General features: G+C 42.0%; 1 protein-coding gene across 1 annotated transcript; it reads right to left on the bottom strand.

Moving 5' to 3' along the window:
- Positions 1-17,771: 17,771 nt before the first annotated feature.
- siva1 (SIVA1, apoptosis-inducing factor) lies at positions 17,772-23,726 on the bottom strand. Its single transcript, XM_055640634.1, has 4 exons — positions 23,546-23,726; positions 21,574-21,801; positions 19,939-20,095; positions 17,772-17,978 (listed from the first exon to the last, which is right to left on the bottom strand). Exons 1-4 carry the CDS (start codon positions 23,661-23,663, stop codon positions 17,933-17,935), a joined length of 549 nt encoding a protein of 182 aa, XP_055496609.1. The 5' UTR covers positions 23,664-23,726; the 3' UTR covers positions 17,772-17,932.
- Between the last annotated feature and the right edge of the window lie 2,531 nt (positions 23,727-26,257).

The following is a 26,257-nucleotide window of genomic DNA, read 5'->3' as shown; positions in this document are numbered from 1 at the left end:
CTACTCTGCAGTGCACTCAGTGACTGTGCTGTGTGAAGAATTTAGCCAGTTGCATCAGTGAAATACAACACAATGGCAGCCCCTGCCAGTAACGGTTAGTTAGCGCGCTGTGGATCAGGAACTCTACATGGGTTTGAGAGGCTGTGAAACGACAGCTGTAGAACTTGTCATGAAAGGTGCTGCAAGTCGGAACTGCAAGCACCTGAAAATAGAAGAGGCCTATTCCTAGTAATGACATATAATCGACTTTCACCTACATGAAAGTTTTAACATTATTTCGAAGGTTTCAGATTCATCAATAAGGTCATCAGGCGTTTAGGGTCCAATGCAATACCTTCCGAGCAATGAAACATCCTGATTAGTCCAAAGAGTTGATGAGTGTAGCTCCTGGAATTCTGGCAGGCAAGCAGCTGTGATTCTCCTGTACATATATGGGGCAGCTGTACAACCAGCTGTCGCTTGGTTTGAATCGGACAGGCAGGGGCTGCTGTAAATAGACCTGCCTGTGAGTAACATAATACTTGCTCCAATTCTTGATGGCAGATAAGTTATGCACTTCTTCAGAATCCCGATTAAGAATTAAAAACAATTATAAGATGATCCAAGATATTGCCCCATGGCAAGAGACCTATCTAATGCATGCAAAAAAAAAAATCTTAATTTGAACTTAATATATGAAGACCATTACTGATTTTTATTTAAAGGCTGTGTCTTAACCAGCTTTTACATCAAAGGGCAAATTTGCTTTTTGAATATTTATCAGAAAGGTCATATGATTAATTATACTGAAAACATTAAACTTTCCTTTATAAATTGAAAATGAGTAAGAACACTTTCTTTGCAGTCCACATATTTAATGATGAAACCTTTCATAAGAACATATGAAATAACAGCAGGATTAAGCCAAATGCCCCCTGAATCCTGCTCAACTGTCCATTAAGATCATGACAAACCTGATTTTGGCTTCAACTAAACTTTCATGCTTGTTTGCAATAATCGTGAAGTTCCTTATATTCCAAAAATCTATTTTGTTCATTCCAGTTGCCTATAGATGTAATCACCTTCAGGAATGGTTTCTCTGTACTCTCACGGAGTGCCTGACCTAGCATTATCCCACATTAAACTCCTTTTAAAAATCAGGTGTTGACTCCCTCCTTTAATCAGTTCAGTGCCATCCTATTTGACATCAGCTGCTAAATTGATACCAGGTTGCAGATCAGTGCATAAGATCATACAGAAGAACATGAGCGTTTGACGGCTCTGGGCCTGTACTCGCTGGAGTTTCGAAGGATATGGTGGAACCGCATTGATGTTTCCACTAGTGGGAGAGTCCAGGACCAGAGGGCACAGCCTCAGAATAAATGAACGCACCTTTATAAAAGAGATGAGGGTGGTGAATCTGGGGAATTAATTGCTACAGACGGCTGTGGAGGCCAAGTCATTGGGTACTTTTAACGTGCAGTGTAAATCCCACTGTAATTCGCTCTTCTGCAATCTTTCTCCATTTAGAATCCCTTCATTGTATTCCCTTCATCAAAGTGCAAGACTAGCACTTTCGCACATTAAACTTCTTTTGCCAAATTTTAGTCCACTCTCAATCTATTTATACCCTCCTGCAATGTCCGAATCTCCTAATTGCAACGTCCTCCTGCCTATTTTGTGACCAGCAGAGATGGCCATCGTATACACTGCACCCTGCACCAGGTTTTTAGTAGAGTATTAGGGCAGCACAGTAGTGCACTGGTAGAGTTGCTGCCTTACACCGCCAGAGAACTGGGTTCGATCTAGACTACAGGTGCTGTCTGCATGGAGTTTGTACGTTCTCCCTGTGACCGTGTGGGATTTCTCCAGTTCTCCAGTTTCCTCCCACATTCCAAAGGCGTGCAGGTTCGCCTAATTGCCCCTAATATGTAGGATGTGATACTAGGATAACAATGAACTAGTGTATTGCCGACTGATGGTCGGCATGGGCCAAAGGGCCTGTTTCCATGCTGTATCTCTGCAGCTAAAACTAAATTACATCAATACCTTTGCCAGTCTGTGTGGCTCCGAAGAACTTAAGCAAATTTGTCAAATGTAATGTATCTTTCATAATACCATAGTTGACGGTGTGTAGAGGACATCTAATACTCAATGACACCTAATCTGCCTGTTTTATTTTGTTAAGCTGCTTATCCAGTATCCACCCATCTTCCCTTCCTGCAGCTGGATACAGCTGTAATCATGCAGGATTCTGTGAACTTCCTTGCTACTTCCCATCCAGTTCATTAAGCTCTAACAAAGCTTTTTACTAGAGTTGTCAAAGGTGGGGTGTTAAATTCATTCAATTTATTGACATTGAGGACGTGAAAAGGGATTTAACTTATTCTAGGGCTGGCGTAAGTATACAATTTGATAGAATATTGAGTATAAATGATGCAACTGAGTACTAATGAGCATGGGATTGTACAATTCATGCAGATTGTTTATCTAATTACTATCCACTGGATTATTCTTTTTTGTCAAAGGTTTGTCCTGAAAATGAGTAACATTTTATATAAATAAAATAAACGCTAATAAGCTCCTGAAGGTAGACACAAAATGCTAGAGTAACTCAGCTGGGACAGGCATTTCTGGAGAGAAGGAATGGGTGATGTTTCGGGTCGAGACCCTTCTTCAGACTGACAAATAATCTCCCGCCCACTTCCTCCGGCCTTTTCTCCCCCACACCCTTTCTTCCCCCCTCCTTCTCCTGTGCCCATGTAGACTCACACCTTTTGTGTCTCACCTTTTTTTAAATCTCTGGCCTTTGTCCAACCATCTGCCCATCAAACCTCCCCCTTGCGTGTGTTCTGTGTTCATCAATTACCTGCCACACTTTTTCTTGCCCCTCCTCTCTTCCAGCTCCTTGTGCCCTGAAAAGATTTGTATTTGTTCAGTTGGTGCCTCTTGCTATACTTTCTAAATGGGGAAATAAAAGCTCTAAATGTTACATTGTTTTTCTCTATGAAAACTTGTGTGAGATTGGGTTACCTCTTTATTCCTTTTTAATGCATGTCTGAATTGATTAGTCAAACTTTAAAAAATGAGCTACAATTGATGTAAAATGACTAATGTTGCAGTTATTGATCTGGCTCTTCTGTTAAACAGATGGCCATGTGGAATTCATAGAAAAGAAGAGGAACCCACATTTTCCACAGTTTTCTTTCTCAGCCAGAAATAAAATCACTGCGTAAAGAAAGCTATATTACATCTTAAGCACTTCTTGAAAGAATCCCTATGAAAGGTTATTGGTATCGTTATTTGTCCAACTGTGGAAAATTTGCAGGTGATTTGCTGTTCTAACTAAATCTTTTTCTTTTGTTTGTGATGTTTAAAGTTAGTCAATTAAAACATATATATTGTCCTAAAATTAAGTGACTGCACATGGATTTAAAATGAGTATCAATTTGACTGACAAGAGAGTGATAATGTTCTTACAATTGAACTTTTCATGAATATATTATGCATTAAAGGTGCACACAGACATTTACATCTATGTATAATATGCCTTAAAGGTGCACACAGATTTAATTTTGTTTCTGTCAATTACAATTACTGCATATTATAAACGCTAGATAATGATCATTCCAATCCTATCCATTGGCAATTTATATGAACGATTTGTAGTAGTCAGTAAACAAAATAAATCTCTCAGTCATGGACAATTCTCTTAGCTTACTAGTGCAATGCACGGTAAAGGTCAAAAATGGTCTGGAGTCCAACCAGAACTTCTCCTATAATTTGTTTACCTCTTCTAAAATTTGCAAACATCAAATGGCCTCAGTGAGGCACAGCAGCAGCTGCAGCAGAGGATGCATTTCATATTATCAGAAGGAATAAAATTAAATCTAAAACAAGCACCAGCATTTCTTTAAGTCATTGATTGAATATTGTTATTCAAGGATGCAATTTGTATATTTGGGCAAAAAAAACTTAACTGACTGAAAGATATTTCATAAAAAGACATAAAATGCAGAAGTAACTTAGCAGGTCAGGCAGCATCTCTGGAGAATGTGGATAGGTGAAGTTTTGGGTCGGGACTGTTCTTGAAACTGATTGTTTACTTTAGAAATACAGCACGGAAACAGGCTCTTCGGCCCACTGAGATCGCACCAGTCAGCGATCCCCACACATTAACACTATCTTACATACACACTGGGGACAATTTTACATATACACCAAGCCAATTAACCTACAAACCTATACGTCTTTGGAGAGTGGGAGGAAACCAAAGGTTTAGGAGAAAACCCACGCAGGTCATGGGGAGAACGTACAAACTACGTAGATAGCAGTGTGGTGGGTGTAGGGGGAGGGGAGGGTGGGGAAGAAGAAAGAAGGGCAGGACAAAGCTTTGCAAGTAATACACTGAAACAAAGAACAGAAAATGGTGGTTTATATCAAAGCTCGACACAAAGTGCTGGAGAGGCCACACGCACACTGGACGAACAACACATATTCCGAAGATAAACACAAAATGCTGGAGTAACTCAGCGGGACAAGCAGCCCCCCCCCCCCCCCCCCCCCCCCACTGGACTGGCACCTATTTCTCCCTTCCCCTGACATTCATTCCTCCAGCTTCACAATTGGCAACTCTTCAATCCTTTTGTCTCACACCTTCGGTCTTTTCATCTCTGGCTTTTGTCCAACCATCTGTCTATCAATTGCATGACCTGTTCTGCAAATACTTTGCAACAATTCTGCTCACTAGCTCTCATACATATTAGACTAGCTGTCAATAAACAGTATCCACAGTATGCTGCCTGACCCGCTGTGTTACTCCAACACACTCTCATTTTTTGTAAACCAGGACCTGCAGTTCCTTGTTTCCTCATCCACAAAATGCATTCTAATTGTAACTGACCCAGGCAGACTTGCCATCTCAGGAGAAACCTCCAATGTAGATTTATGTGGGTATCAGTATTATGTTTAGTATTTCAAAGAATATTTTAAAATGTCAAAATCGACTATTTTTAAAAACTTGTTTATTTCTGAAATTGCTTGTTCGATGTTGAGCTATTTTATGTTAAATACCTCTGGTATCTTTACATATTTTCATCATTTGAAGGTTGTCTTGTTAGTGTAAATAAATGCACGATACATATTTTTGTAAGTCAAAGATCAGCTTGCGCCATGTGGCAGTTTAGCTAGTACCATTTGGCACTTTGTGTAGGTCCAGGTGGTACGACAGACAGACTATTCTCTCGAGCTGCCAGAATGTGACATCTGCTTAGCAACCAGATGTTAGCTGTGGCGAAGTTCAAGCAGTTTTATGTGAATCCTGCACTCAAGCAAGGATTCGAATGAAACAACCACGCAATAGAACACAAAGCTCGTCATTGTTTAAGTACTCATTATGTACCACTTCATAATAAAATCAATTCATTTTTTTAATGTTGATCCAAATACATTTCAAATTAAATCAGTTTATCTTCAACTAAAGACACACATGCCTATTAAATATTTGCATCATTCCAGGCCAAATTAATAAGATGAATATTACAGACCTCCTTTAACTTAGTGCAGCTTTCCTGGGGGTGCACTTGGTCATTAACTAGAACAGGCCTTTCCCTTTGTGAAGTCCTAATTTAGTTTATAATTGTACCACATGTACCAAGGTACAGCCCCCCTTTTTGGGCTAAGGGAATCAAGGGATATGGGGAAAAAGCCAGAACGGGGTACTGATATATGATCAGCTATGATCATATTGAATGGCTCGAAAGGCCGAATGGCCTCCCCCTGCACCTATTTTCTGTGTCTATGTCTCTAATTGTCACGTACTTGCTACAATGAGATTCTTTGTTTGCATACAGTGCAGTATGCTAGAGTCATCACATAGAGGGCAGCAACATTTATAAAAGTATTAAATTATTAAAGTATTCAATATAGTCTCTCTCTCTCTCTCTCTCTCCCTCGCTCTCCCGTCTTCTTGGTCAACAGTCCTTGAATCTGAATTGGAAGAATCTGAAATCCCTGAAGAAATGGTCCCTGAATCTGGAGGTGTGCATTTTCACACTTCTGAACCTGATGGGAGAGGGGAGAAGAAGTAATGTGCCGGGATGACACCGATAAATCTCAAAGATAACTTGTTGGAGTGCAACCTGTGCTAATGTACACTAGTAGAATGATTCCCTAATAACTTATGGAAACTGTTGCACAATTAACTTAAAGTTCGCACAGTAGCGTAAACTATGTTCTAATGGGTTCAATCTTGGATCCATATAGTTAATTGATGACTATTGGATGTAGACAAGTTGCATCTTAGTATTTCCCATATCTGGACTATACCTATACTGGTCCTACTAAATGTCAACCTGTGCAGGTTTCAATGTAGTCCCAACTGATTAAAATGTAATAACCCGACCCGAAACATCCCCTATGCATTTTCTCCAGAGATACTGCCTGACCCGCTGAGTTACTCCAGCATTTTATGTTCAACTGATTGAAAGCTATTTTACAAGTTACTTGCAGAAGTTCAAATAACCAATTTTGAAACGACACTCATAATAGACAATAGGTGCAGGAATAGACCATTCGGCCCTTCAAGCCAGCACCGCCATTCAATGTGATCATGGCTGATCATCCATAATCAGTACCCCGTTCCTGCCTTCTCCGCATATCCCGACTCTGCTATCTTCAAGAGCCCTTATCTAGCTCTCTCTTGAAAGTATCCAGAGAACTGTCTGCCACCGCCCTCTGAGGCAGAGAATTCCACAGACTCACAACTCTCTGTGTGAAAAAGTGTTTCCTCATCTCCGTTGTAATTGGCTTACCCCTTATTCTTAAACTGTGGCCCCTGGTTCTGGACTCCCCCAACATCAGGAACATGTTTCCTGCCTCTAGCGTGCCCAAACCATTAATAATCTAATGTTTCATCGTAAAATAATTAAACTACAAGGATGTTAAGTGAGAGTTACCAAATTTTTTATTTAATTTACAGAATACCTGGAGAGCAAAAACAAAAGGCTATGGCAAAGGAGCAAGAGATCGTAACTAATCAGATGACTCCAGCGCAGTGTCAAACTATTCTAATAGGTACAATTGATTGCACTGATTTATTAATCACAAAACATAAACAGTAGCAACACACACCCTTGAGCCTGCAACAAGATGTCAGATACTGGAACTCATGTTTAGTTTATTGTCACATGTACTGAGGTACAGTGAAAAGTTTTTGTTCCGTGCTAACTAGTCAATGGAAAGACAATACATGATTACAGTCAAGGTCGGTTGGGTGCTCTGCGAGTCGGCTGCCCTGCCAGCAGCGTGTTCGTTATTTCTACTTTTGTTTTTTTTTTAAGTGTGTCCAAATGTTGTTTTAGGGTCTATTGGAATGTCTTGTGTGGGGCGTGGTGGGGGCTAAAAGAGGGAAACTGTTCTTCAGTCACTTCCTCGATGGAGAGGCGAGTTTTCCATGTCGCTTCTCCGCCTCTTTCGTGGCCTAACAGCTTGGATTAGAGCGGCCTTTCTTGGAGTCGGGCCCAGAGCTTCAGCAGCGGGCACAGCGTGGACTTTTCCATCGCAGAGCGGGGCGAACCCTTGCTGGGGGTCGCCAGAAAGGAGTGCTCCGATTGCTGGCCTGGTGACTTTGGCATCATGGGGCTGTGGTCTGCGGAGCTCTAGCCGCGGGCGTGGCGTGGACTTACCCTTGCCGGGGATCGCCGGAGAAGAACTCCGACCGCCGGCCTATACATCCTGAAGCCGCGGTCTCCGGTATGAAAGTGGCCGATTCGGGCGCTCCAAGCCGCGGAGTGTGTTCGACCGTAGCGTGTGTTGGAGTTTTGATCATCCTGACGAGAGGGCCTTTTCATTGGGCCGTCCGTAGCGGCGACTACAGAGGGTTAATGGCCCCAACCACGGATAAACAGTGGAGGAGGACTGGCTGAACTTTGTTGCCTTCCACCACAGTGAGGAATGCTGCAGTGGATGTTTGCGTTGAACTCTATGTTCTTTTTTAAAGTGTAGCGCTGCATGGCAAATTCATTTCACTGTGCCTTCTTTGGTGCATGTGACGAATAAATTTGACTTTGATCCCGAATGTACCGATACATGATGAAGGGAATAATGTTTAGTGCCAGATAAAGTTCAGTAAAAATACGATTAAAGATAGTCCGAGGGTCCTCAATGAGGTAGATAGTAGTTCGACCACTCTCTGGTTGTTGATAGAATGTTTCAGTTGCCTGCTTACCTGTCCGATTCCTGGGCTGTCGGTGTCTAAAAACCAGCTTTAACCATGAACTACTGAGGGAATTCTAAATATTTCATCTCTCTACGCAGAGACATCTCATCTTAGTCCTAAGTGGGCAATAGTCACCATATCTACAAACAATAAAATTACATCAAATCTACCGAGGTTCAGTGGACCTTGGAACCAGAAATGCATCAAGATAAGATAATTTTCAATTATATGCCAAAACAAGGAACTGCTGATGGTAGTTTACAAAAAAAATGCTAAAGTTCTGGAGTAATTCAGCGGGTCAGCAGCATCTCTGGAGAACATGGATGGGTGACGTTTCGGGATGGGATTATTCTGCAGATTGAGTTCAGTCTGGGGAAGGGTCGTGACCCGAAACGGTGCCTCTCCTCTTTCTCCAGGGATGGTGCATGACCCGCAATTACTCCATAATTTTGTGTCTATTTCGGTATAAACCAGTATCTGCAGTTCTTTATTTCTATAATAATGCATTAATGTGGTGACAGTCTGATTACATCAATTTATTTACAGAAATACTGGAAGTTCACTAACCCCTAATTCTAATAAATTGAAGGCAGTCATTCTGCAAGCAACAAGTTACTGCCATCCATTTTTTTTTACAACAATAAAGATGTTCTATTCTATGCAGTACTCTGCTTGTTCGCTCACACCCATATTAATTACATAAATAGTCAACTTTGTTCTACTCTCATGGGATGTATTAAATTGCGGAGTCAAGAAAAACTACAAACTGGTAGGGTAGCTCGAGTGGTCTGAAGGTTGTCGGCATCCCTGCTGTAAATGAGTGATGCACACATCCACCTTGGTGAATAAAGGTCAGAGGCTTTGGATTGCTTACTGCGTTTGTACTCACTGAAACAAAACTGGCCCAGAGAATATACTGGGAACCAGCCACGTTTTCTTTCTTATCCAGAGACACAAAATATTTCATGGGTCTAGACATGTTCAGAAACTCTGCATAAAAGCAGTTGTGAATGACTGACAGATTGAATCATTCTTTGTCTTGCAGAAGTGGGAACATGTGTCAGCTGTCACTGCATCTGCTAATCGTGGATGTGACAGGCTCGAGTCCCCAAGCAACAGATTGCAAGTCCCAATTCTAAAAATCTTTGACTTTTATTAAGGAACAAGTGAATTTTAAAGAAAACAAGCTACCATGTCCCAAAACATCTACAAATGTAAAGTTAAGCTGCAAAGGTCAATTATTCTGCAGCCATTATTCAACTGTCTGGCGAATACACCAACAAAAGCCTGTTTCAAAATGTCACATTAGTTTATAGGAAGATGAAAGCGTTGTTCTGCATTAAGGTCAGATACATCTCTATCCTAATGTAAAGTGGTGTTTTAAAATAATTTAAATACAAGCACAAATCATTTATTAAATGTTAATATATTAACCTATTACATCCATTGTGGTTTAAAACTGTCCCTGCCTTTACAAAAAAAAAATCATTTTAAAATCAATGTCCCAAGATCAAACCCATACAAAGTAGAATATATTCACAAAATAGGCTATTTTAAACATTGAATGAAAAATTGTGGCCGTTTTATGTTCATGATGCTGCTACTCAATCTGCTGCCTTGTGGCTGCTGCTCACATTTTTAGGGAAAAAAGTTTATTTCACTAAAACCGTTGCTCAATCAATATTTTATAACAAATCCTCTACGTTTGTCAAAAGCAATCATTGTGCAATAAGCTGAATTACTACTAGAGTGCTGTAAAATAAACTGGAACTCAAATTTGAGCAGCAATTGTTTGCAGTGCTCCAAGCAAATCATTTATTCAAGTTTAATGCATTTACTCATTAGGCTGTGGTTTAAATGTGTCTCTCCCTTTACAACTTAAAATAAGTCCCAAGATTAAACCCATAAGAAGAATTTATTTACAAAAAAAGCTGTGAATACAAGTAATTATATGGGGAAGGACTAATCAAAACAAAAAGGAATGCAAAGTGTGTCTACAAATAAAGACTGCTGTTAATAAAATTCCATTCTATTCATCCTATAACTACACTGAAATGACAAATATTTGCTTGTTTTTTTGATGCAAGGATTACAAAAGAGTAGAAACAAGTTATCAGTAATCAATATTAAATTAAACTATCTTTTGGAAAGGATTAATATCAATGATAATATTTAGTTTTCTCATAAAGTTTTCTTTTTAAATATTTACAAGGGTATTCTTGTAACTAGAAAGTTGGTAAAGCATCTCTGCACATTGGTGTGTACAACAAGATGCATTACTGCATGTTTAGCATGAATGAAAATAGTCTTACATAGAAAATAGGTGCAGGAGGAGGCCACTCGGCCCTTCGAGCCAGCACCGCCATTCATTGTGATCATGGCTGATCGTCTCCAATCAATAACCCGTGCCTGCCTTCTCCCCATATCCCTCAATTCCACTAGCCCCTAGAGCTCTATCTAATTATCTCTTAAATCCATCCAGTGATTTGGTCTCCACTGCCCTCTGTGGCAGGGAATTCCATAAATTCACAACCCTCTGGGTGAAAAAGTTGTTTCTCACCTCAGTCTTAAATGGCCTCCCCTGGTTCTGGACTCGTTCAACATTAGGAACATTTTTTCTGCATCTAGTTTCTCCAGTCCTTTTATAATTTTATATGTTTCTATAAGATCCCCTCATCCTCCTAAACTCCAGTGAATACAGGCCTAGTCTTTTCAATCTTTCCTCATATCAGTCCCGCCATCCCAGGGATCAATCTCGTGAACCTACACTGTACTGCCTCAATCACAAGTATGTCCTTCCTCAAATTAAGAGACCAAAACTGGACACAATACTCCAGATGTGGTCTTACCAGAGCCCTATACAACTGCAGAAGAACCTCTTTACTCCTATACTGAAATCATCTTGTTATGAAGGCCAACATGCCATTAGCTTTCTTCACTGCCTGCTGTACCTGCACGCCAACCTTCAGTGACTGGTGTACAAGGACACCCAGGTCTCGCTGCACCTCCCCCTTACCCAACCTAACCCCATTGAGAAAATAATCTGCCCCCTTGTTTTTTGCCGCCAAAGTGGATAACCTCACATTTATCTATATTATACTGCATCTGCCACGCATCTGCCCACTCACTCAACTTACAACCTCACCCTGCAACCACCTAACATCCTCTTCACAGTTCACACTGCCACCCAGCTTTGCGTCATCCACAAACTTGCTAGTGTTGCTCCTAATTCCCTCTTCCAAATCATTAATATATATGGTAAACAGTCGCGGCCCCAACACAGAGCCTTGCGGCACTCCACTGCCTGCCATTCCGAAAAGGACCCATTCACTTATACTCTTTGCTTCCTGTCTGCCAACCAATTGTCTATCCATATCAACACCTTACCCCCAATACCATGTGCTCTAATTTTAGTCACCAATCTCCTGTTCGGGGCCTTATCAAAGGCTTTCTGAAAGTCTAGATACACCACATGCACTGGCTCCCCTTCATCCATTTTACTTGTCACATTCTCAAAAAAATTCCAGATTAGTCATGATTTCCGTTTCATAAATCCATGTTGACGGACTAACCTGTTTTACTGCTATCCAAATGCCCCATTATTACCTCTTTAATAATTGACTCCAGCATATTTCCCACCACCGAAGTCAGGCTAACTGGTCTGTAATTCTCCATTTTCTCTCTCGCTCCTTTCTTGAAAAGTGGGATAACATTAGCTAACCTCCAATCCACAGGAACTGATCCTGAATCTATAGAACATTGGAAAATGATCACCATCCACTATTTCTAGAGCCACCTCTCTGAGGACCCTGGGATGCAGACCATCCGGCCCTGGGGATTTTTCATTCTTCAGACCCATTAGGCTACCCAATACTATTTGTCGCCTAATGAAAATTTATTTCAGTTCCTCTTCCCCCTTAGATCCTCTGTCCTCCAGTTCATCTGGGAGATTGTTTGTGTCTTCCTTAGTGAAGACAGATCCAAAGTACCTGTTCAACTCTTCTGCCATTTCCTTGTTGCCCAAAATAATTTCACCCGTGTCTGCCTTCAAGGGACCCACATTTGACTTTGCTACTCTTTTTCCCTTAACATATCTAAAGAAGCTTTTACTGTCCTTCTTTATATTCCTGGCCAGCTTCTCCTCGCACTTCATCTTTTCAGTCAGTGTTGCCCGTTTTGTTCCTTCTGTTGTCCTATGAAAGTTTCCCAATCCTCTGGCTTCCGGCTGCTCTTAGCTGTTATACATCTTTTCTTTTAGTTTTATTCTATCCCTAACTTCTCTCGTCAGCCACGGCTGCCTCCTACTCCCCTTAGAATCTTTCTTCCTTTTTGGAATGAAATGATCCCGAGTTTTCCGGATTATGCCCATAAATTCCTGCCATTGCTGTTCCACCGTCATTCCTGCTAGGATCCCTTTCCAGTCTACCTTGGCCAGCTCCTCTCTCATGCCTTCATAGTCCCCTTTGTTCAACTGCATTACTGCTACTTCCAATTTAACCTTCTCAAATTGCAGATTAAAACTAATCATATTACGATCACTACCTCCAAGCGGTTCCTTTACCTCGAGCTCTCTTATCAAATCTGGTTCATTAGACAACACTAAATCCAGAATTGCCGTTTCTCTGGTCGGCTCCATTACAAGCTGCTCTAAGAATCCATACAATATTAGAGATCGTACACTTTATTGAACTGTACAGAAAGACCTGGGAAAACGGGGTTGGCAACATTTGTGGTGAAAAAAAGTTTAATACTTTAACAAGTTTTTAATCAGATGCCCCAAACTCCACAAATGTTACTGATTATTTCCTGTATTTGATTTGTTTTCCAACATTCACAATTCTTTGATAGATTAAATTGTTTTGTGGATTTCTCTTAATTTTTGCAAAAAGAACTTACAAATTCAGCAGTTTATTTAATTTTGTTTTTTAAAGTTAGAGAAGTAGTTTCAAAACCTTCAGGTTTATAACATTTGCTTCTTGGGAGGCGATATTTAGATTTTGATAGCTATGTAGTTAAAACTTTATCCTATAAAAGGCAGGTTAAAAGAGTGAGTAGAGATTTCCAGAATTCATGTCAAGAAGGTCCAAATGTATTATCAACCAAAAGTGGTCAATGGGTTTGCATATGGGTCAAAGTTGAAGGAGAAACAACAGATTTGCAGGCCAGAGTTAAAGGAACTGGAACAGCTGCCGCCAACACAGATCAGCAAGGTAACACTCAATGGGTGGAAGGGAATGGATCCGAATCAGGATTATGTCTGACAGCTGGAAGGGTCCACTATTGCAATTGGAAAAGCAACCTGAAGAGTTTATAAATTATTAATTCTGAAGGTAACAGACCAAGACGAACTGTAATACTATGTGCAGGTGACACAAGTAATCTTGGTGATTATGATTATAAAGGCCAAACCTCCAATATTTTAATTGGTTTTGAGGTAAAAGTGAAGGTTGAAGTCATATTTTATATTGGGCCTTTCCAAAATTGTGACAATTAAAATAAGCACCACTTTACTGAAGGGACACAAAATGCTAGAGTAATTCAGTGGGTCAGGCAGTGGCTCTAGAGAAAATAGATTAATGACGTCTCAGGTCAGGACCCTTCAGACTGAATAGAGTCTGAAGAAGGGTCCCCATACAAAACAAATCACCTATCCTTTTTCTCCAAAGATGCTGCCTGACCTGCTGATTTACTCCAGCATTTTGTGTCTATCTTTGGTGTAAACCAGCATCTGCAGTTCCTTGGTTACCACTTAACTGATCCATTTATCTTTTTAGTATCAATCTGCACAATAAAATTAATCAATCAAGTTTTATTCGTCACTTGCACATAAGTGTAAATGAAATTAATTTGCCAGCAGCAGTACAATAAAAAAAACACACAATACACAATTAAAAAAAATGTAACACAAACATCCACCACAGCATTCATCACTGTGGTGGAAGACACAAAATTTGGCCAGTCTTCCATTTTCACCCGTGGTCGGGACCTCAACCCTCCGCAGTCGCCGCTGCAGGCGTCCACATGTTCAGACAAGGTAAGTCCTGAATCGGTGCCTCCCCACCGGAGACCGCGGCTTCAAGATGGTGTAGGCTGCAGGTCGGCGGTCGAAGATTTAAAGTCCCCGCCACAGCCAGAAGCACTGCAGGGCCAGCAGTCGAAGCACCTCTCCAGGGACCCCCGGTGAGGGACCCCACTCCGGATTGTAAATCCCCGCCGCGACCGTGCTACAAGCTGGCCGCGGACTGGCGGTCAGAGCTCTTCTCCTCCGGGGTCCCCAACGAGGGATCCCAGGCTGTGGACGCTGCGCCAGTTGGAGCTCCTCAGACCGTGGCTTCAGGCTGCCACGGGCCAGCGAACGGAGTGCACCCCTCCGGCGAGGGCTCGCCCGCTCCGCAACGAGAGTCCGCGCTGCGCCCACGGCTGAAGCCCCAGGCACGCCTCCGGGAAAGGCCGCACCGATCCTCAATGTTAGGTCACGGGGGAGCCGACATGGAAAAAGTCGCCTCTCCGTGGAGGCGACCAAAACGGTTTCCCCCTTACCCCCCCACACAAGACACACCGAGAAATATTAAAAACATACATTAAGACATACTAAAAGCACAAAAAAAGTAGAAAGGCCCAAAACTAGCCCAATGCAGACATTAATTTACCCGCTTATTTCTATCATTGTTTTTGACTTCATATTTTCAGCATTCCCATTTGCTTTGTGGAATGCAATATTTGTGGATGTTTATCATACTTTGGGATCGATGATCCACAAGTAAAACTGTTTTGGAGCGAAGTTGTTATTAAGGCAGCATATGGGCAATGAATGACCTTTGTGAAATGAAGGGAGAAAATAATTTTAAAACACAGATCTATTACTATCCTTATTTACATCTACCTATTATTATACTAAGTCTCTCATCATGACCACTTCCTGTCTACGTTGTTAATTTATTTTAGAAAAAACTCGACCCTATATAGCAATTATATTTTCGCCATCTTACTGAAGCGGGCGAGTGAGATGCATCCACATTGATCTTATATTTTACGTTTTTGCCATTTTATACTTTAAAAACGTTGGAAGTCATGTTCCCATTTGCCGGCCGCGACTGCGCAGTTTGGGGAGGGTTGCTGTCACAACGGGGATTTCTGGCTTCACAACGGGAATCCGTCAGCCGTGCTTGCGCATTTGGGGGCTATGGATGAGTGGTGGAATATTGCGTTGGGGGTGATGGGCCCCACACTTGGTCTAGTGAGAAATAAAGCTCAAGATAACAAGTTGGGTTGTCTTCACAGCTAAAACAGCTGTTGACTTCATTAACAGCACAACCAAAGGAAAACCGATAGATACAAAAGTTAATTAATGAAGCATTTTCTGTGCAGAGATATTCCATTGCTCATGGTTATCTTGGGTAGAGCATTTAACAGCAGAGTGTAAGTGAAAGGACAAGGATGAATAGCAATTCAAGGATGAAGTTGATCTCACTCAAGGTCTAAAATGACAAGATTCTTCAGGTCACCTTCATGCTACTGCTGCACTGAATGCAGGGATGTCAGTGACAAATCAATCTAGATTAAAATCAGAGCATTGATGGAATTGACAATACCTATATAAAAAGCATCTGATACTATCAGATTTAATGCATTTCATGCCTGATTTTTGTAATGACCAAAACTTTAAGCAAACAAATTCAGACAAATAAAAATTAAACTAAATCTGGATTTAAACACCAAAAGTTAAACATGTTGTAACATTCTATTAGTACAGATGACAATAAAATGACACTGAGCCGAGTAGTCAATATCACATAACAAATCCGAGTAGTCTCCTTAATCCTGTTAAGAACTGTACAAAAAAACCCAACAACCCCTCCCGATACTTGTAGATTGGACCAAACACCCAAAATTGTAGTGCCATTGGCTACCAAAATATTTAACAGTCAGGTCAAAAGCCATTAATGAGTTTGCTTTAAACTATGTGTATCAGACAATGTTTTAATCCTAATATGGGTCCAGGCAGTCTTGCAGTTCACTACTGCACCCTAGTGGCAAGAAAGCACAGCCTGAAGAAAACAAAAGGTGTAGGAAGGAACTGCAGATGCTGGTTTAAACCAAAGATACCAAAATGCTGGAGCAACTCAGCGGGACAGGCAGCATCTTTGGAGAGAAGGAAGATAATTTTTGTTGTGAAATATCTGAGAAAATAAAATGAAGTTTGAAAAAACACATTTCCCACATCCCGCTTCTTCAAGATGGTGGCAGATGGAGGGGATCTGTACCGCCAGGGCAACAGGCCTTCAAGACCATGACTGCACAAGAACATTGAAACTGTGTGGGCGCCAGACACGTGGCGACTCTGTGTACCATCTCGGTGAAGTCTACTATTACATTGCAATTGTTGCACTTTTGTACCTGTAATCCCAACTCCCTTACTCAACATGGGAAAAGAATATTCATGTAGTGCTTCATTCAACATTTATCTAAAATACATCTACTCATCTTACACAAACCATCATCCTTCTTCAACACTAAAGTGAGTCAGGATAGGATCTACCATTAGAAACAAAGAACTGCAGATGCTGGTTTATAACAGTGCTGGAAAATGCAGCATCTCTGGAAATCATAGACGAGTGACATTTTGGGTTGGGACCCTTTTGTCAGAAGCATCCCGACTTCAAATGTCACTCATCCATGTTCTCAGGATACAACTTGACCCAGAATTACTCCAGCATTGTTCCTTCTCTAGTATCTACACGTAGTCACATTGCACTTTGCATACACAACCATATGGGACATTTAGGCAGAAGGCACAAGAGTTAGAACTATAATTTTGAACTTGATTTTTAATTTTATTTACTATAACTTTATTTATTATTTTATTCAATTTAAATTGCCATTTCATTTATTTCAATAAATCCTCCAATTGCTACCTGCAATAAATAGGCCAGAACAAATCTAATACAATGGACCTGAAGCTCAGTTACAACTACCTGGAACAGGCTGAAGATATGGCAGTTCCTATGCTTGCACAGAAAGGACAGAAAGGCAGACCTCTACCCTCTCCACCCATCCATCTCAAATTCTATTTACAGTAGTACTTGATTTCTGCAACAAAAAAAAAATTCAGTCATCTTGTTTATTCAAGCAAGACTGAAGTAATTGCTAAGAGTTAGAATAATATTTCAACAGCCACCCATCACCAAGATCCAAACCTTCCATTCTTCAATGCAGTATGTAAATTCTCATGTTTTAAAAACAGACTACAGTAAAACTTAATTGTTTTACCTACTGAATTGTTCACAAATCCTCAAAGTCCCTCTCAAATCTCACCAGGCCCCAGGCCCCCATACTGCCTTGAAACTTATACTACATTTCCAGCAACACTTTAATGGATAAAAAGTGTTGAATATTAATTATAGTACATCTACTGGTACAGGAAATCTGCCCGTCTTGCACCAAAAGCTCAGGCATGCTGGGTTAAGAACCTTCACAACCAATGGATTTGCTACATTAGAAATCTACCACCCTGTCCAAGTAAAATGTGATTGTTATTTGTGTTGGAGATAAATGTACTAGAGTAACAACAAAGTTTTGCAAAACAGTTAAAAAAGTTTTATTATACAAATACACAATTAAAATAGTATATTACAGTGTAGAATTTCTTCCATGTGTACACACAAGTGGAAATCACACTTCATTGCAAAAACGTTCCTATACAAATCAGTCCCCAAATCTTCCACGGAGTTGCTTTCACGAGATACAGTCATAGCAGAACACTTTATCTTCAACTGCATCACTGAAATTGGAATGAAATTATGTTAGTACAAGAGCAACATTAATTCAGACTGTTCAGATTAGCCTCACAATAATAAATACCTCATCCAACCACAAAAATGCATTTTATGCAAGTCCTTGTGCAGCAAAACAAGAAGTAGTAAATTATTAGTAACATTCACACTGCAGGTTGAATTCTTTACTACTACTACGAAGAAAGAAAGGAATGGAGTGTCTGCAAATCATTAATCCCCAGAAAGCAACTGGGAAGGAAGCCCATTTACTATCATATGTTATTGTACTCAAAGCCAGAATACAATGCCCAGCTAAGGAAAACGTTTCCCCATCTTTACATTGGACTCTAAATGGAAGTCGAGCGGCAGAACAGTCAAGGAGAGGTACAGTAGTGGGTATTCCCTCAAGTCTAATTCAATATGGCCCGGAAAGAGGATCAGAATCACACAAATGGAAACTTAGCATTTAAAATCAACATTTTTGACCAGAAGCGTGGGCCCTTTTGCCCAAGGCCATTAGATCCTGGAGGGCAGATGTTAACAATGCACTGCCAAAGGCTGCTTGCCACTGAAGCCTGACTGGATGCTAGCAAGCACACAGTTGGAGACCATTTGGCACATTAAACTTTCATCAGGCAGAATCCACTGATAATACCTCCAGCCTAATTACACTCATTATTTTAATATCCAGCAGTCAGTTAAGATATAAAAACTTGAAATTGAATTTATGTGGGTTATCTCCCACAACCTCAAAAAAGAAATATTAAAGTATGGGAGAATTTAAGACATTTAAAAACAATAATTCAAATACAGGTGCACAACCTTTTATCCGGTGTTCCGGAAACCGAAAAACTCCGAAAACCGGCCATTTTTTCCAGGATGTCGTCTGCACACCAAAGCTCGCATTTGGCGCCAAACTTGCCCCGAAACGACCCACGGTCAACCCAGGTCTGTACTACTGTAGCGGCTGCCTCCTCCCCGGAGACCGGGGAGACACTTAAACATCTGTAAATCATTGCTTAAATGTTAGTCAGTTAGTTTGGAGGGCTTTTATGTGAAGGGGGGGGGGGGGGGGGGGGGGGGGGGGGGGTGAAGGGGTAAACTTTAATTCTTAGTCCCCTACCTGGTCGGAGAGGCGGGGAGCGGTCAATGCCTTACCGGGTCGCCGTGCAGCAAGCTCCACAGCGCTGTGGCCGCCAACTCCCAGCTGGGGCTGCGGGCGGCGCCGGTTGTAGCTCCGACCCCGGCAACTCTACCCCTGGCTGCGAGGCGCTCCAAATCCACCGCCGCCCGCGGCCGGACGCCCGCAGCCCCAGGAATGTTGGGAGTCGGCGGCGTCGCAGCGCTGGGATACCAGTGGGGAGCGGGCAATGCCTTACCGGGTCGCCGTGCGGTAAGCTCCGGAGCGCTGTGGCCGCCGACTACCAACATTCGCGGAGCTGGGACTGCGGGCGTCCGGCCGCGGGCTGCGCTGGATTTGGAGCGCCTCGCAGCCAGGGGAAGAGTTGCCGGGGTTGGAGCTCCAACCGGCGCCGCCCGCGGCCGGACGGAGCCCCCAGCTCCGCGATGTTGGGAGTCGCCGACCAGGTAGGGGACTAAGAATCAAAGTTTCCCCCTTTACCCCCCTCCCCCTTTACCCACCACCACCACCACATAAAATCCCTCCAAACTAACTGACTAACATTTATGCAATGATGTACAATGATTCCCCGGTCTCCGGGAAGGAGGCAGCCGCTCCAGACTTTTCAAGCCGCCCGCGCTACCTTCCTAATCTACGCTAAAAATCTTCCATTCGGAAATCCGAAAATGTCCGAAATCCGACAAGCGTCTGGTCCCAAGGCTTTCGGATAAAAGGTTGTGCACCTGTATTAAATCAATAGAAGAATGCTGGTTAAATTGGCAGGTTGTGGTTTGCAAGGTTGCAAGCCACAAGCCAAGTACAGAAATCAAACAAAATACATTACTTACTCAGCAACTGAACATATGGAACAGAAATTCTGTGTGCAGTTGTCACACACTTTGGTGCAATCTTGGCATAGCAAGTGGTTACACCTTGAACATGGTCCTTTGAAATTGGATGGCTTCAGACAGATGAAACAGTTTGTGACTGCTGGCTTGATTGATGCTATGCAAACAAAAATTAGCATTTTAGGATAAACCAAAGTAATAATTTCCAATAAAAGCTAGTGTATTTATTTTGGAAAAAACAATTGGATTTTGTAACAGGTTTGAAATTCTGGAATTCACAGTTCTGGTCTGAGATTAGTCATGAAGGATCTGCCATTATTGTAACAATACAAGGATAGATGTGCAGTCATGCCTCCCAATCAACAGTTAGCAGCAGTAGAAATCAACAAGCCACAGTCTGATCACAAATGCAATATTTTTTTTGGGGGGGTGGGGGGAGAAATAAATATTATTGGCTTTCAATTTAATAAAACTCACTGGGTGTCCCAACTTAGAGAAATGAGGAATGCTATGGCTTGTAAAGCTACGTTAGGACTACATACAGTTTAAACGGATCAGCAATTCATCAAAATATTGCCACACTACCAAATCAGCTCATTTATGATAAGCTTTTAAAAATATATAATGCCAAGTAATTCCAGTGGTGCAATGCCCATGCAGGCAGACATTTCAAAAGAAAGCAACTTTGAGGGAGCAATGTCCAGATTCCCCACAGCCCAAGTGTCAGAGGTGAATGAACAAAGTGACCAGCAATCAGAACAATTGGGTATTACAGTTATACTATTCATTTCTGTTTATAGCCTATTAAGTTATTGGAAAACAAACATGCTCCATTTGCAACCAGCACCTACAATTCCTTATTTCTACTCAAACCAAATTCTTCAGTGCATCACACATGTTGAACTTTAGAACAGATTAAACACTTGAAAAGGCATATAATGCAAGACTTAAACATCCCTTTTGAAATGCAGCTACTGAAATATCCACATCAGTGCCCATAAATTACAATTTTAGCTGCTTTTGATGTTGTGGATTGAGGGATAAATGAAAGTAAAATTTTCCAAATGTCACTTCAGCCACCGTGCCATCACCATCAGCATTTCAAAGCCCTAATCCTTCAATCTCATGACCCCACCATTTATTGTGCATGCCCTACCCTCATTTGACCTTCAAAAATACTTTACCCATTTACAAGGATTAAATTCCATCTGGCCTTGCTCTACCATCTTGCCAACTAGTCAACACCATCCTGCAACACAGGAATATTTTCATTAACAATACCAATTTTCACAACATCTGCAAGCTTGCTAGTCACAGCAGAGGTAACACCACTGATCTTCAAAATGTCAGGTAATCTTGAACAAGTTGTTTAAAACATCATCCAAAGACTACTTTCAGCAAAATTGTATGGCAGTCTAGATTTTTGCTCAAGATGCTAAAGACTTTGGATAAGTAGCTTTTTGACTTGCGTTACAGCATGCATTAGAATTACTGACTTGTATACCTATAAATCACCATGAAACTGCAAATATAAAAACATTTTAAACAGCTATCGATTCAAAATGACTAAATTATGAAGCCAATAAAGTGCAGAAACATCCAACACAAATTGTAATTTAAAGCATGTGAACTTACATTTATGTAAATATGACAACCCCCTTAGAAGTTGTCCATTTTGTCCCAGAAAGGTCTGCCCACAGAGCAAGTCATGTTCTTCAACACCATTACACAAGTTGTCAGGTGCTTTTCTGCAATTATCCTCAGCTTGCATGGAATTCATTGTATAATTCTCATCCATGTTACCAGTCAACATGACTCCCATATAAGCCTGGGTTCCATTGAATAACAAGCTCTTGGTTTTTTCTGAAAATAAAAATTTAGGACATTTGAAATTGAATTTCTTCACAATACAAAACAGCTGCTCAATTGTAAAGATAATTTAATTCTGACATTCAAAACCCTTCAGGTAGGAAACAGACTCAGAACATTTATATTTCTAACTGTCCAACTGTTGAAGACATATTAGTTCACAGATACAGCATGTAAATAGGCCCTTCAGCCCACCGAGTCCACACTGACCAGACCCATGCATTAGTTTTATCCTACACAATAGGGACAATTTGCAGAAGTCAATTAACCTTCACATCTTTGGAATCAGAGAGGAAACCAGAGCACCTAGAGAAAACTCAGAGGGAGAACCCACAAATTCCATCTAGATATCACCAGTGGCCAAGGTGAACCCAGGTCACTGACACTACAAGGCAGCCATTGCCCCAAATATATATTTAAAGTAAAAACAAGTAGGAGCAACCTCAACACAAATTATTCAATTCCCCCCCATCAGAGGAACAGAGCAGTACAGCACAAGAAAAGGCATTCAGCCTACAATGTCCATGTCAAACACGAGGCCAACGATCTCTTATCTAACTGCAAATATGCCTAATCTATCACTGCAATGCCCCAAATATATATTTAAAGTAAAAACAAGCAGGAGCAACCTCAGCACAAATTATTCAACTCCCCCATCAGAGGAACAGAGCAGTACAGCACAAGAAATGGCCCTTCAGCCTACAATGTCCATGCCAAATATGATGCTGACCATCTGTTATCTACCTGCAAATATGCCTAATTATTTTAAACACTATCATACCAGCGTCCAACATTATATTCCAGGCACTCACCACCCTGTATAAAAAACATTGCCCCACACATCTCCTTTAAAGTTCCCAGCCTATCACAAACCTACTACGTCTGAGGAAGGGTTTTGGCCCGAAGCGTTGCCTGTTTCCTTCGCTCCATGGATGCTGCTGCACCCGCTGAGTTTCTCCAGCTTTTTTGTGTAACCTACAAACCTACTACCCTTTCATTGACTCAATCAACACCACACTGCCTCAGCAAGGCCAGTGCAATCAAGGACCAGTCTCACCACAATCACTCCCTCATCTCCCTCCCCCCAATCAGGCAAGAAGTACAGAAGTGTGAAAACAAATACCTTCAGTTTCTTCCCAGTTGTTATCAGGCAACATAATCATCCTATCAACAACTAGAGAGTGGCCTTGAGCAACCGTTTACCTCACTGGAGGCCCTCAGATTATTTTTTTTATCCGACTGTATGGCCATTTGTCTTATATTAAACAGTACACCCTTTATCCTGTATCTGTACACTGCAATCATGTATAGTCTTTTCATTGACAGGATAGAACACAACAAAAAAAACTTTTCAATGTACCTCAGTACACATGACAATAAAAATCAATGTCATAATTCTAGTATTTGATTTCTCCATCCTGGGGAAAAGATGCTGACTGTCTACCCTACTTATCTATTATACCTCTCAGAAATCCATATACTTCCATCAAATCTCCCCTCAACCTCCAGCACTCAGGAGAAGTCTGTCCAACCTCTCCCTGTAGCTGAAATCCAGGCACCCTCTCCAAAGGAATGCAGGAGATGTTCCCTCTGCAGGCAATGGACAGAGGCAGAGAGTTTGCAGCCTCCCTCCTTCAGTGAGCAGTTGGAGTGGGTGCAGTCGAGGCAGGGAGAGTAGACCCTCGCCCAGGCCAATCCTACCAGGACCATCCACTCCAACTCGGACCCCTCCACTCACCGTACACTTTCCGCTTGTACTTCTCCCCGAACACGCCCTCGTTCAGCTCCCGCTGGGTCACATAGATCTTCCACTGTAGCGGCGCGCTGTCCCCAAACGGATTCGCCCTCTTGGTCATCCTCGCTACCGCCGTCGCCACTTCCCGCCCAAGCCTGACCTTTAACTCGGCGACGCACGCGCCGTGGAGGGGCACGTGACGCCCACTGCCCTGCGGGAGGGGGCGGGGCTATTGCACGCCGAAGGGCGGAGCTACGGCCAGCGTGGTGGATAGTCACGTGGCAGTCGGTGCCGCGAGGGGAGGGGCGGGGCTACGGCCAGCGTGGTGGATAGTCACGTGGCAGCCGGTGCCGCGAGGGGAGGGGGCGGGGCTCCCGTGGTCCACGTGACGGCCGTCGCTGCACAGGGGGCGGGGCTAGTCCCGGCGTAGGGGCGGGGCTTATCTCCGGGCGGGGCCTGTGGATCGCGTGTTGCCTGGCGCGGGGCTCAACGGACCACGTGGCAGACAACGTGGAGGGCGGGGTTATTACCGGCCCCGCCCCCGGCAATGTTTCCATGCCAATTGTTGCAAGTTGACCTGAAGCAATCGAGTCAAACGCAACATGCGGTAAATCTTGTAAACAGGTAAATTATTGCTTCAGCAAATGCATTTATGGATAATTGGAGTAACACGCATCAGGAAACCAGGAACTAAATAAAAGTGGTGTTAAATAATTAGAATGAGGCAGGGTAGTAGATAAGTCAAGAATCAAGAGTGCTTCATCGTCATGTAATGAAACAACAATGTAATTCCGAGTTGCAGCAACACAGCAGGCTTGTAAACACAGTACTCAATGGATAATATAATTAACAAACTGTAAAAGTTCAATAAACATTAAAAAAAACCGACATAGTGCAAAATTAAACAAACCAAAGCCTGAAGTCGCTAGTCCAAAGTCCCAGGGGCATGATGAATGCTACAGATCATGGGTAAAACCCTATCAGGTTGATGCAACACGACCTTCGTGGCAGGGGGATGGGTGCAAGAGCGAGACTGAGGGGTGTAAAATGAGGGTAGAAGCAATAGGTAGCAAGGTGAAAAGTAAAAGTGGCAGGGCAACCAGACAAATCCAGAGCAAAAATCAAAAAGGGCCACTTTTCAACATAATTGTATAAAGGTTGTAAAACAGTGTTGTAAAAACAAGCCTGAAGGCTTTGTGTCTCAATGCAAGGAGCATTCGTAATAAGGTGGATGAGTTGAATGTGCAGATAGTTAATAATGAATATGATATAGTTGGGATCACGGAGACATGGCTCCAGGGTGACCAAGGTTGGGAGCTGAACATCCAGGGATATTCAATATTCAGGAGGGATAGACAGAAAGGAAAAGGAGGTGGGGTAGCGTTGCTGGTTAGAGAGGAGATTAACGCAATAGAAAGGAAGGACATTAGCTTGGAGGATGTGGAATCGATATGGGTAGAGCTGCGAAACACTAAGTGGCAGAAAACGCTAGTGGGAGTTGTGTACAGGCCACCTAACAGTAGTGGAGTTGGGGATGGCGTCAAACAGGAAATTAGAAATGCGTGCAACAAAGGTAAAACAGTTATAATGGGTGACTTCAATCTACATATAGATTGGGTGAATCATATTGGCAGGGGTGCTGTGGAAGAGGATTTCTTGGAATGTATGCGGGATAATTTTCTAAACCAACATGTAGAGGAACCAACGAGAGAGCAGGCTATTCTAGACTGGGTATTGAGTAATGAGGAAGGGTTAGTTAGCAGTCTTGTTATGCATGGCCCCTTGGGCAAGAGTGACCATAATATAGTTGAGTTCTTTATTACAAGGGAGAGTGACATTGTTAATTCAGAAACAAGGGTCCTGAACTTAAAGAAAGGTAACTTTGAGGGTATGAGACGTGAATTGGCCAAGATAGACTGGCAATTCATTCTTAAAGGGTTGACGGTATATATGCAATGGAAGGCATTTAAAGACTGCATGGATGAACTACAACAATTGTTCATCCCAATTTGGCAAAATAATAAAATCAGGGAAGGTAGTGCATCCGTGGATAACAAGGGAAATTAGGGATAATATCAAAACAAAAGATGAAGCATACAAATTAGCCAGAAAAAGCAGCCTACCAGAGGACTGGGTGAAATTCAGAGTCCAGCAGAGTAGGACAAAGGGCTTAATTAGGAAAGGGAAAATAGATTATGGAAGAAAACTGGCAGGGAACATAAAAACTGACTGCAAAAGTTTTTATAGATATGTGAAGAGAAAAAGATTAGTTAAAACAACTGTAGTCAGAAACAGGCGAATTGATCATGGGGAACAAGGACATGGCAGACCAATTGAATAACTACTTTGGTTCTGTCTTCACAAAGGAAGACATAAATAATCTACCGGAAATAGGGGACCGGGGGTCAAATGAAATGGAGGAACTGAGTGAAATCCAGGTTGGCCGGGAAGTGGTGTTGGGTAAATTGAATGGATTAAAGGCCGATAAATCTCCAGGGCCAGATAAGTTGCATCCCAGAATACTTAATACTTAAGGAAGTAGCCCCAGAAATAGTGGATGCATTAGTGATAATTTTTCAAAACTCTTTAGATTCTGGAGTAGTTCCGGAGGATTGGAGGGTAGCTAATGTAACCCCACTTTTTAGAAAGGGAGGGAGAGAGAAAATGGGGAATTACAGACTAGTTAGTCTAACATCGGTAGTGGGGAAAATGCTA

The sequence above is a fragment of the Leucoraja erinacea genome, chromosome 9 (genome assembly GCF_028641065.1).
Source record: "Leucoraja erinacea ecotype New England chromosome 9, Leri_hhj_1, whole genome shotgun sequence".
NCBI classification, from domain to species: domain Eukaryota; kingdom Metazoa; phylum Chordata; class Chondrichthyes; order Rajiformes; family Rajidae; genus Leucoraja; species Leucoraja erinaceus.
This window is presented reverse-complemented; position numbering and strand designations above follow the sequence as displayed.

Bases quoted from the DNA above. Each gene is read 5' to 3' on its own strand.
- siva1 (XM_055640634.1), bottom strand. From the start codon at position 23,663: ATGACCAAGAGGGCGAATCCGTTTGGGGACAGCGCGCCGCTACAGTGG. The intron at 21,802-23,545 runs GTGAGTGGAGGG...TTTTATTTTCAG, and splicing joins GTACAAGCGGAAAGTGTACG to AAAAAACCAAGAGCTTGTTA. The intron at 20,096-21,573 runs GTAAGTTCACAT...TTGTTTGCATAG, and splicing joins GTTGTCATATTTACATAAAT to CATCAATCAAGCCAGCAGTC.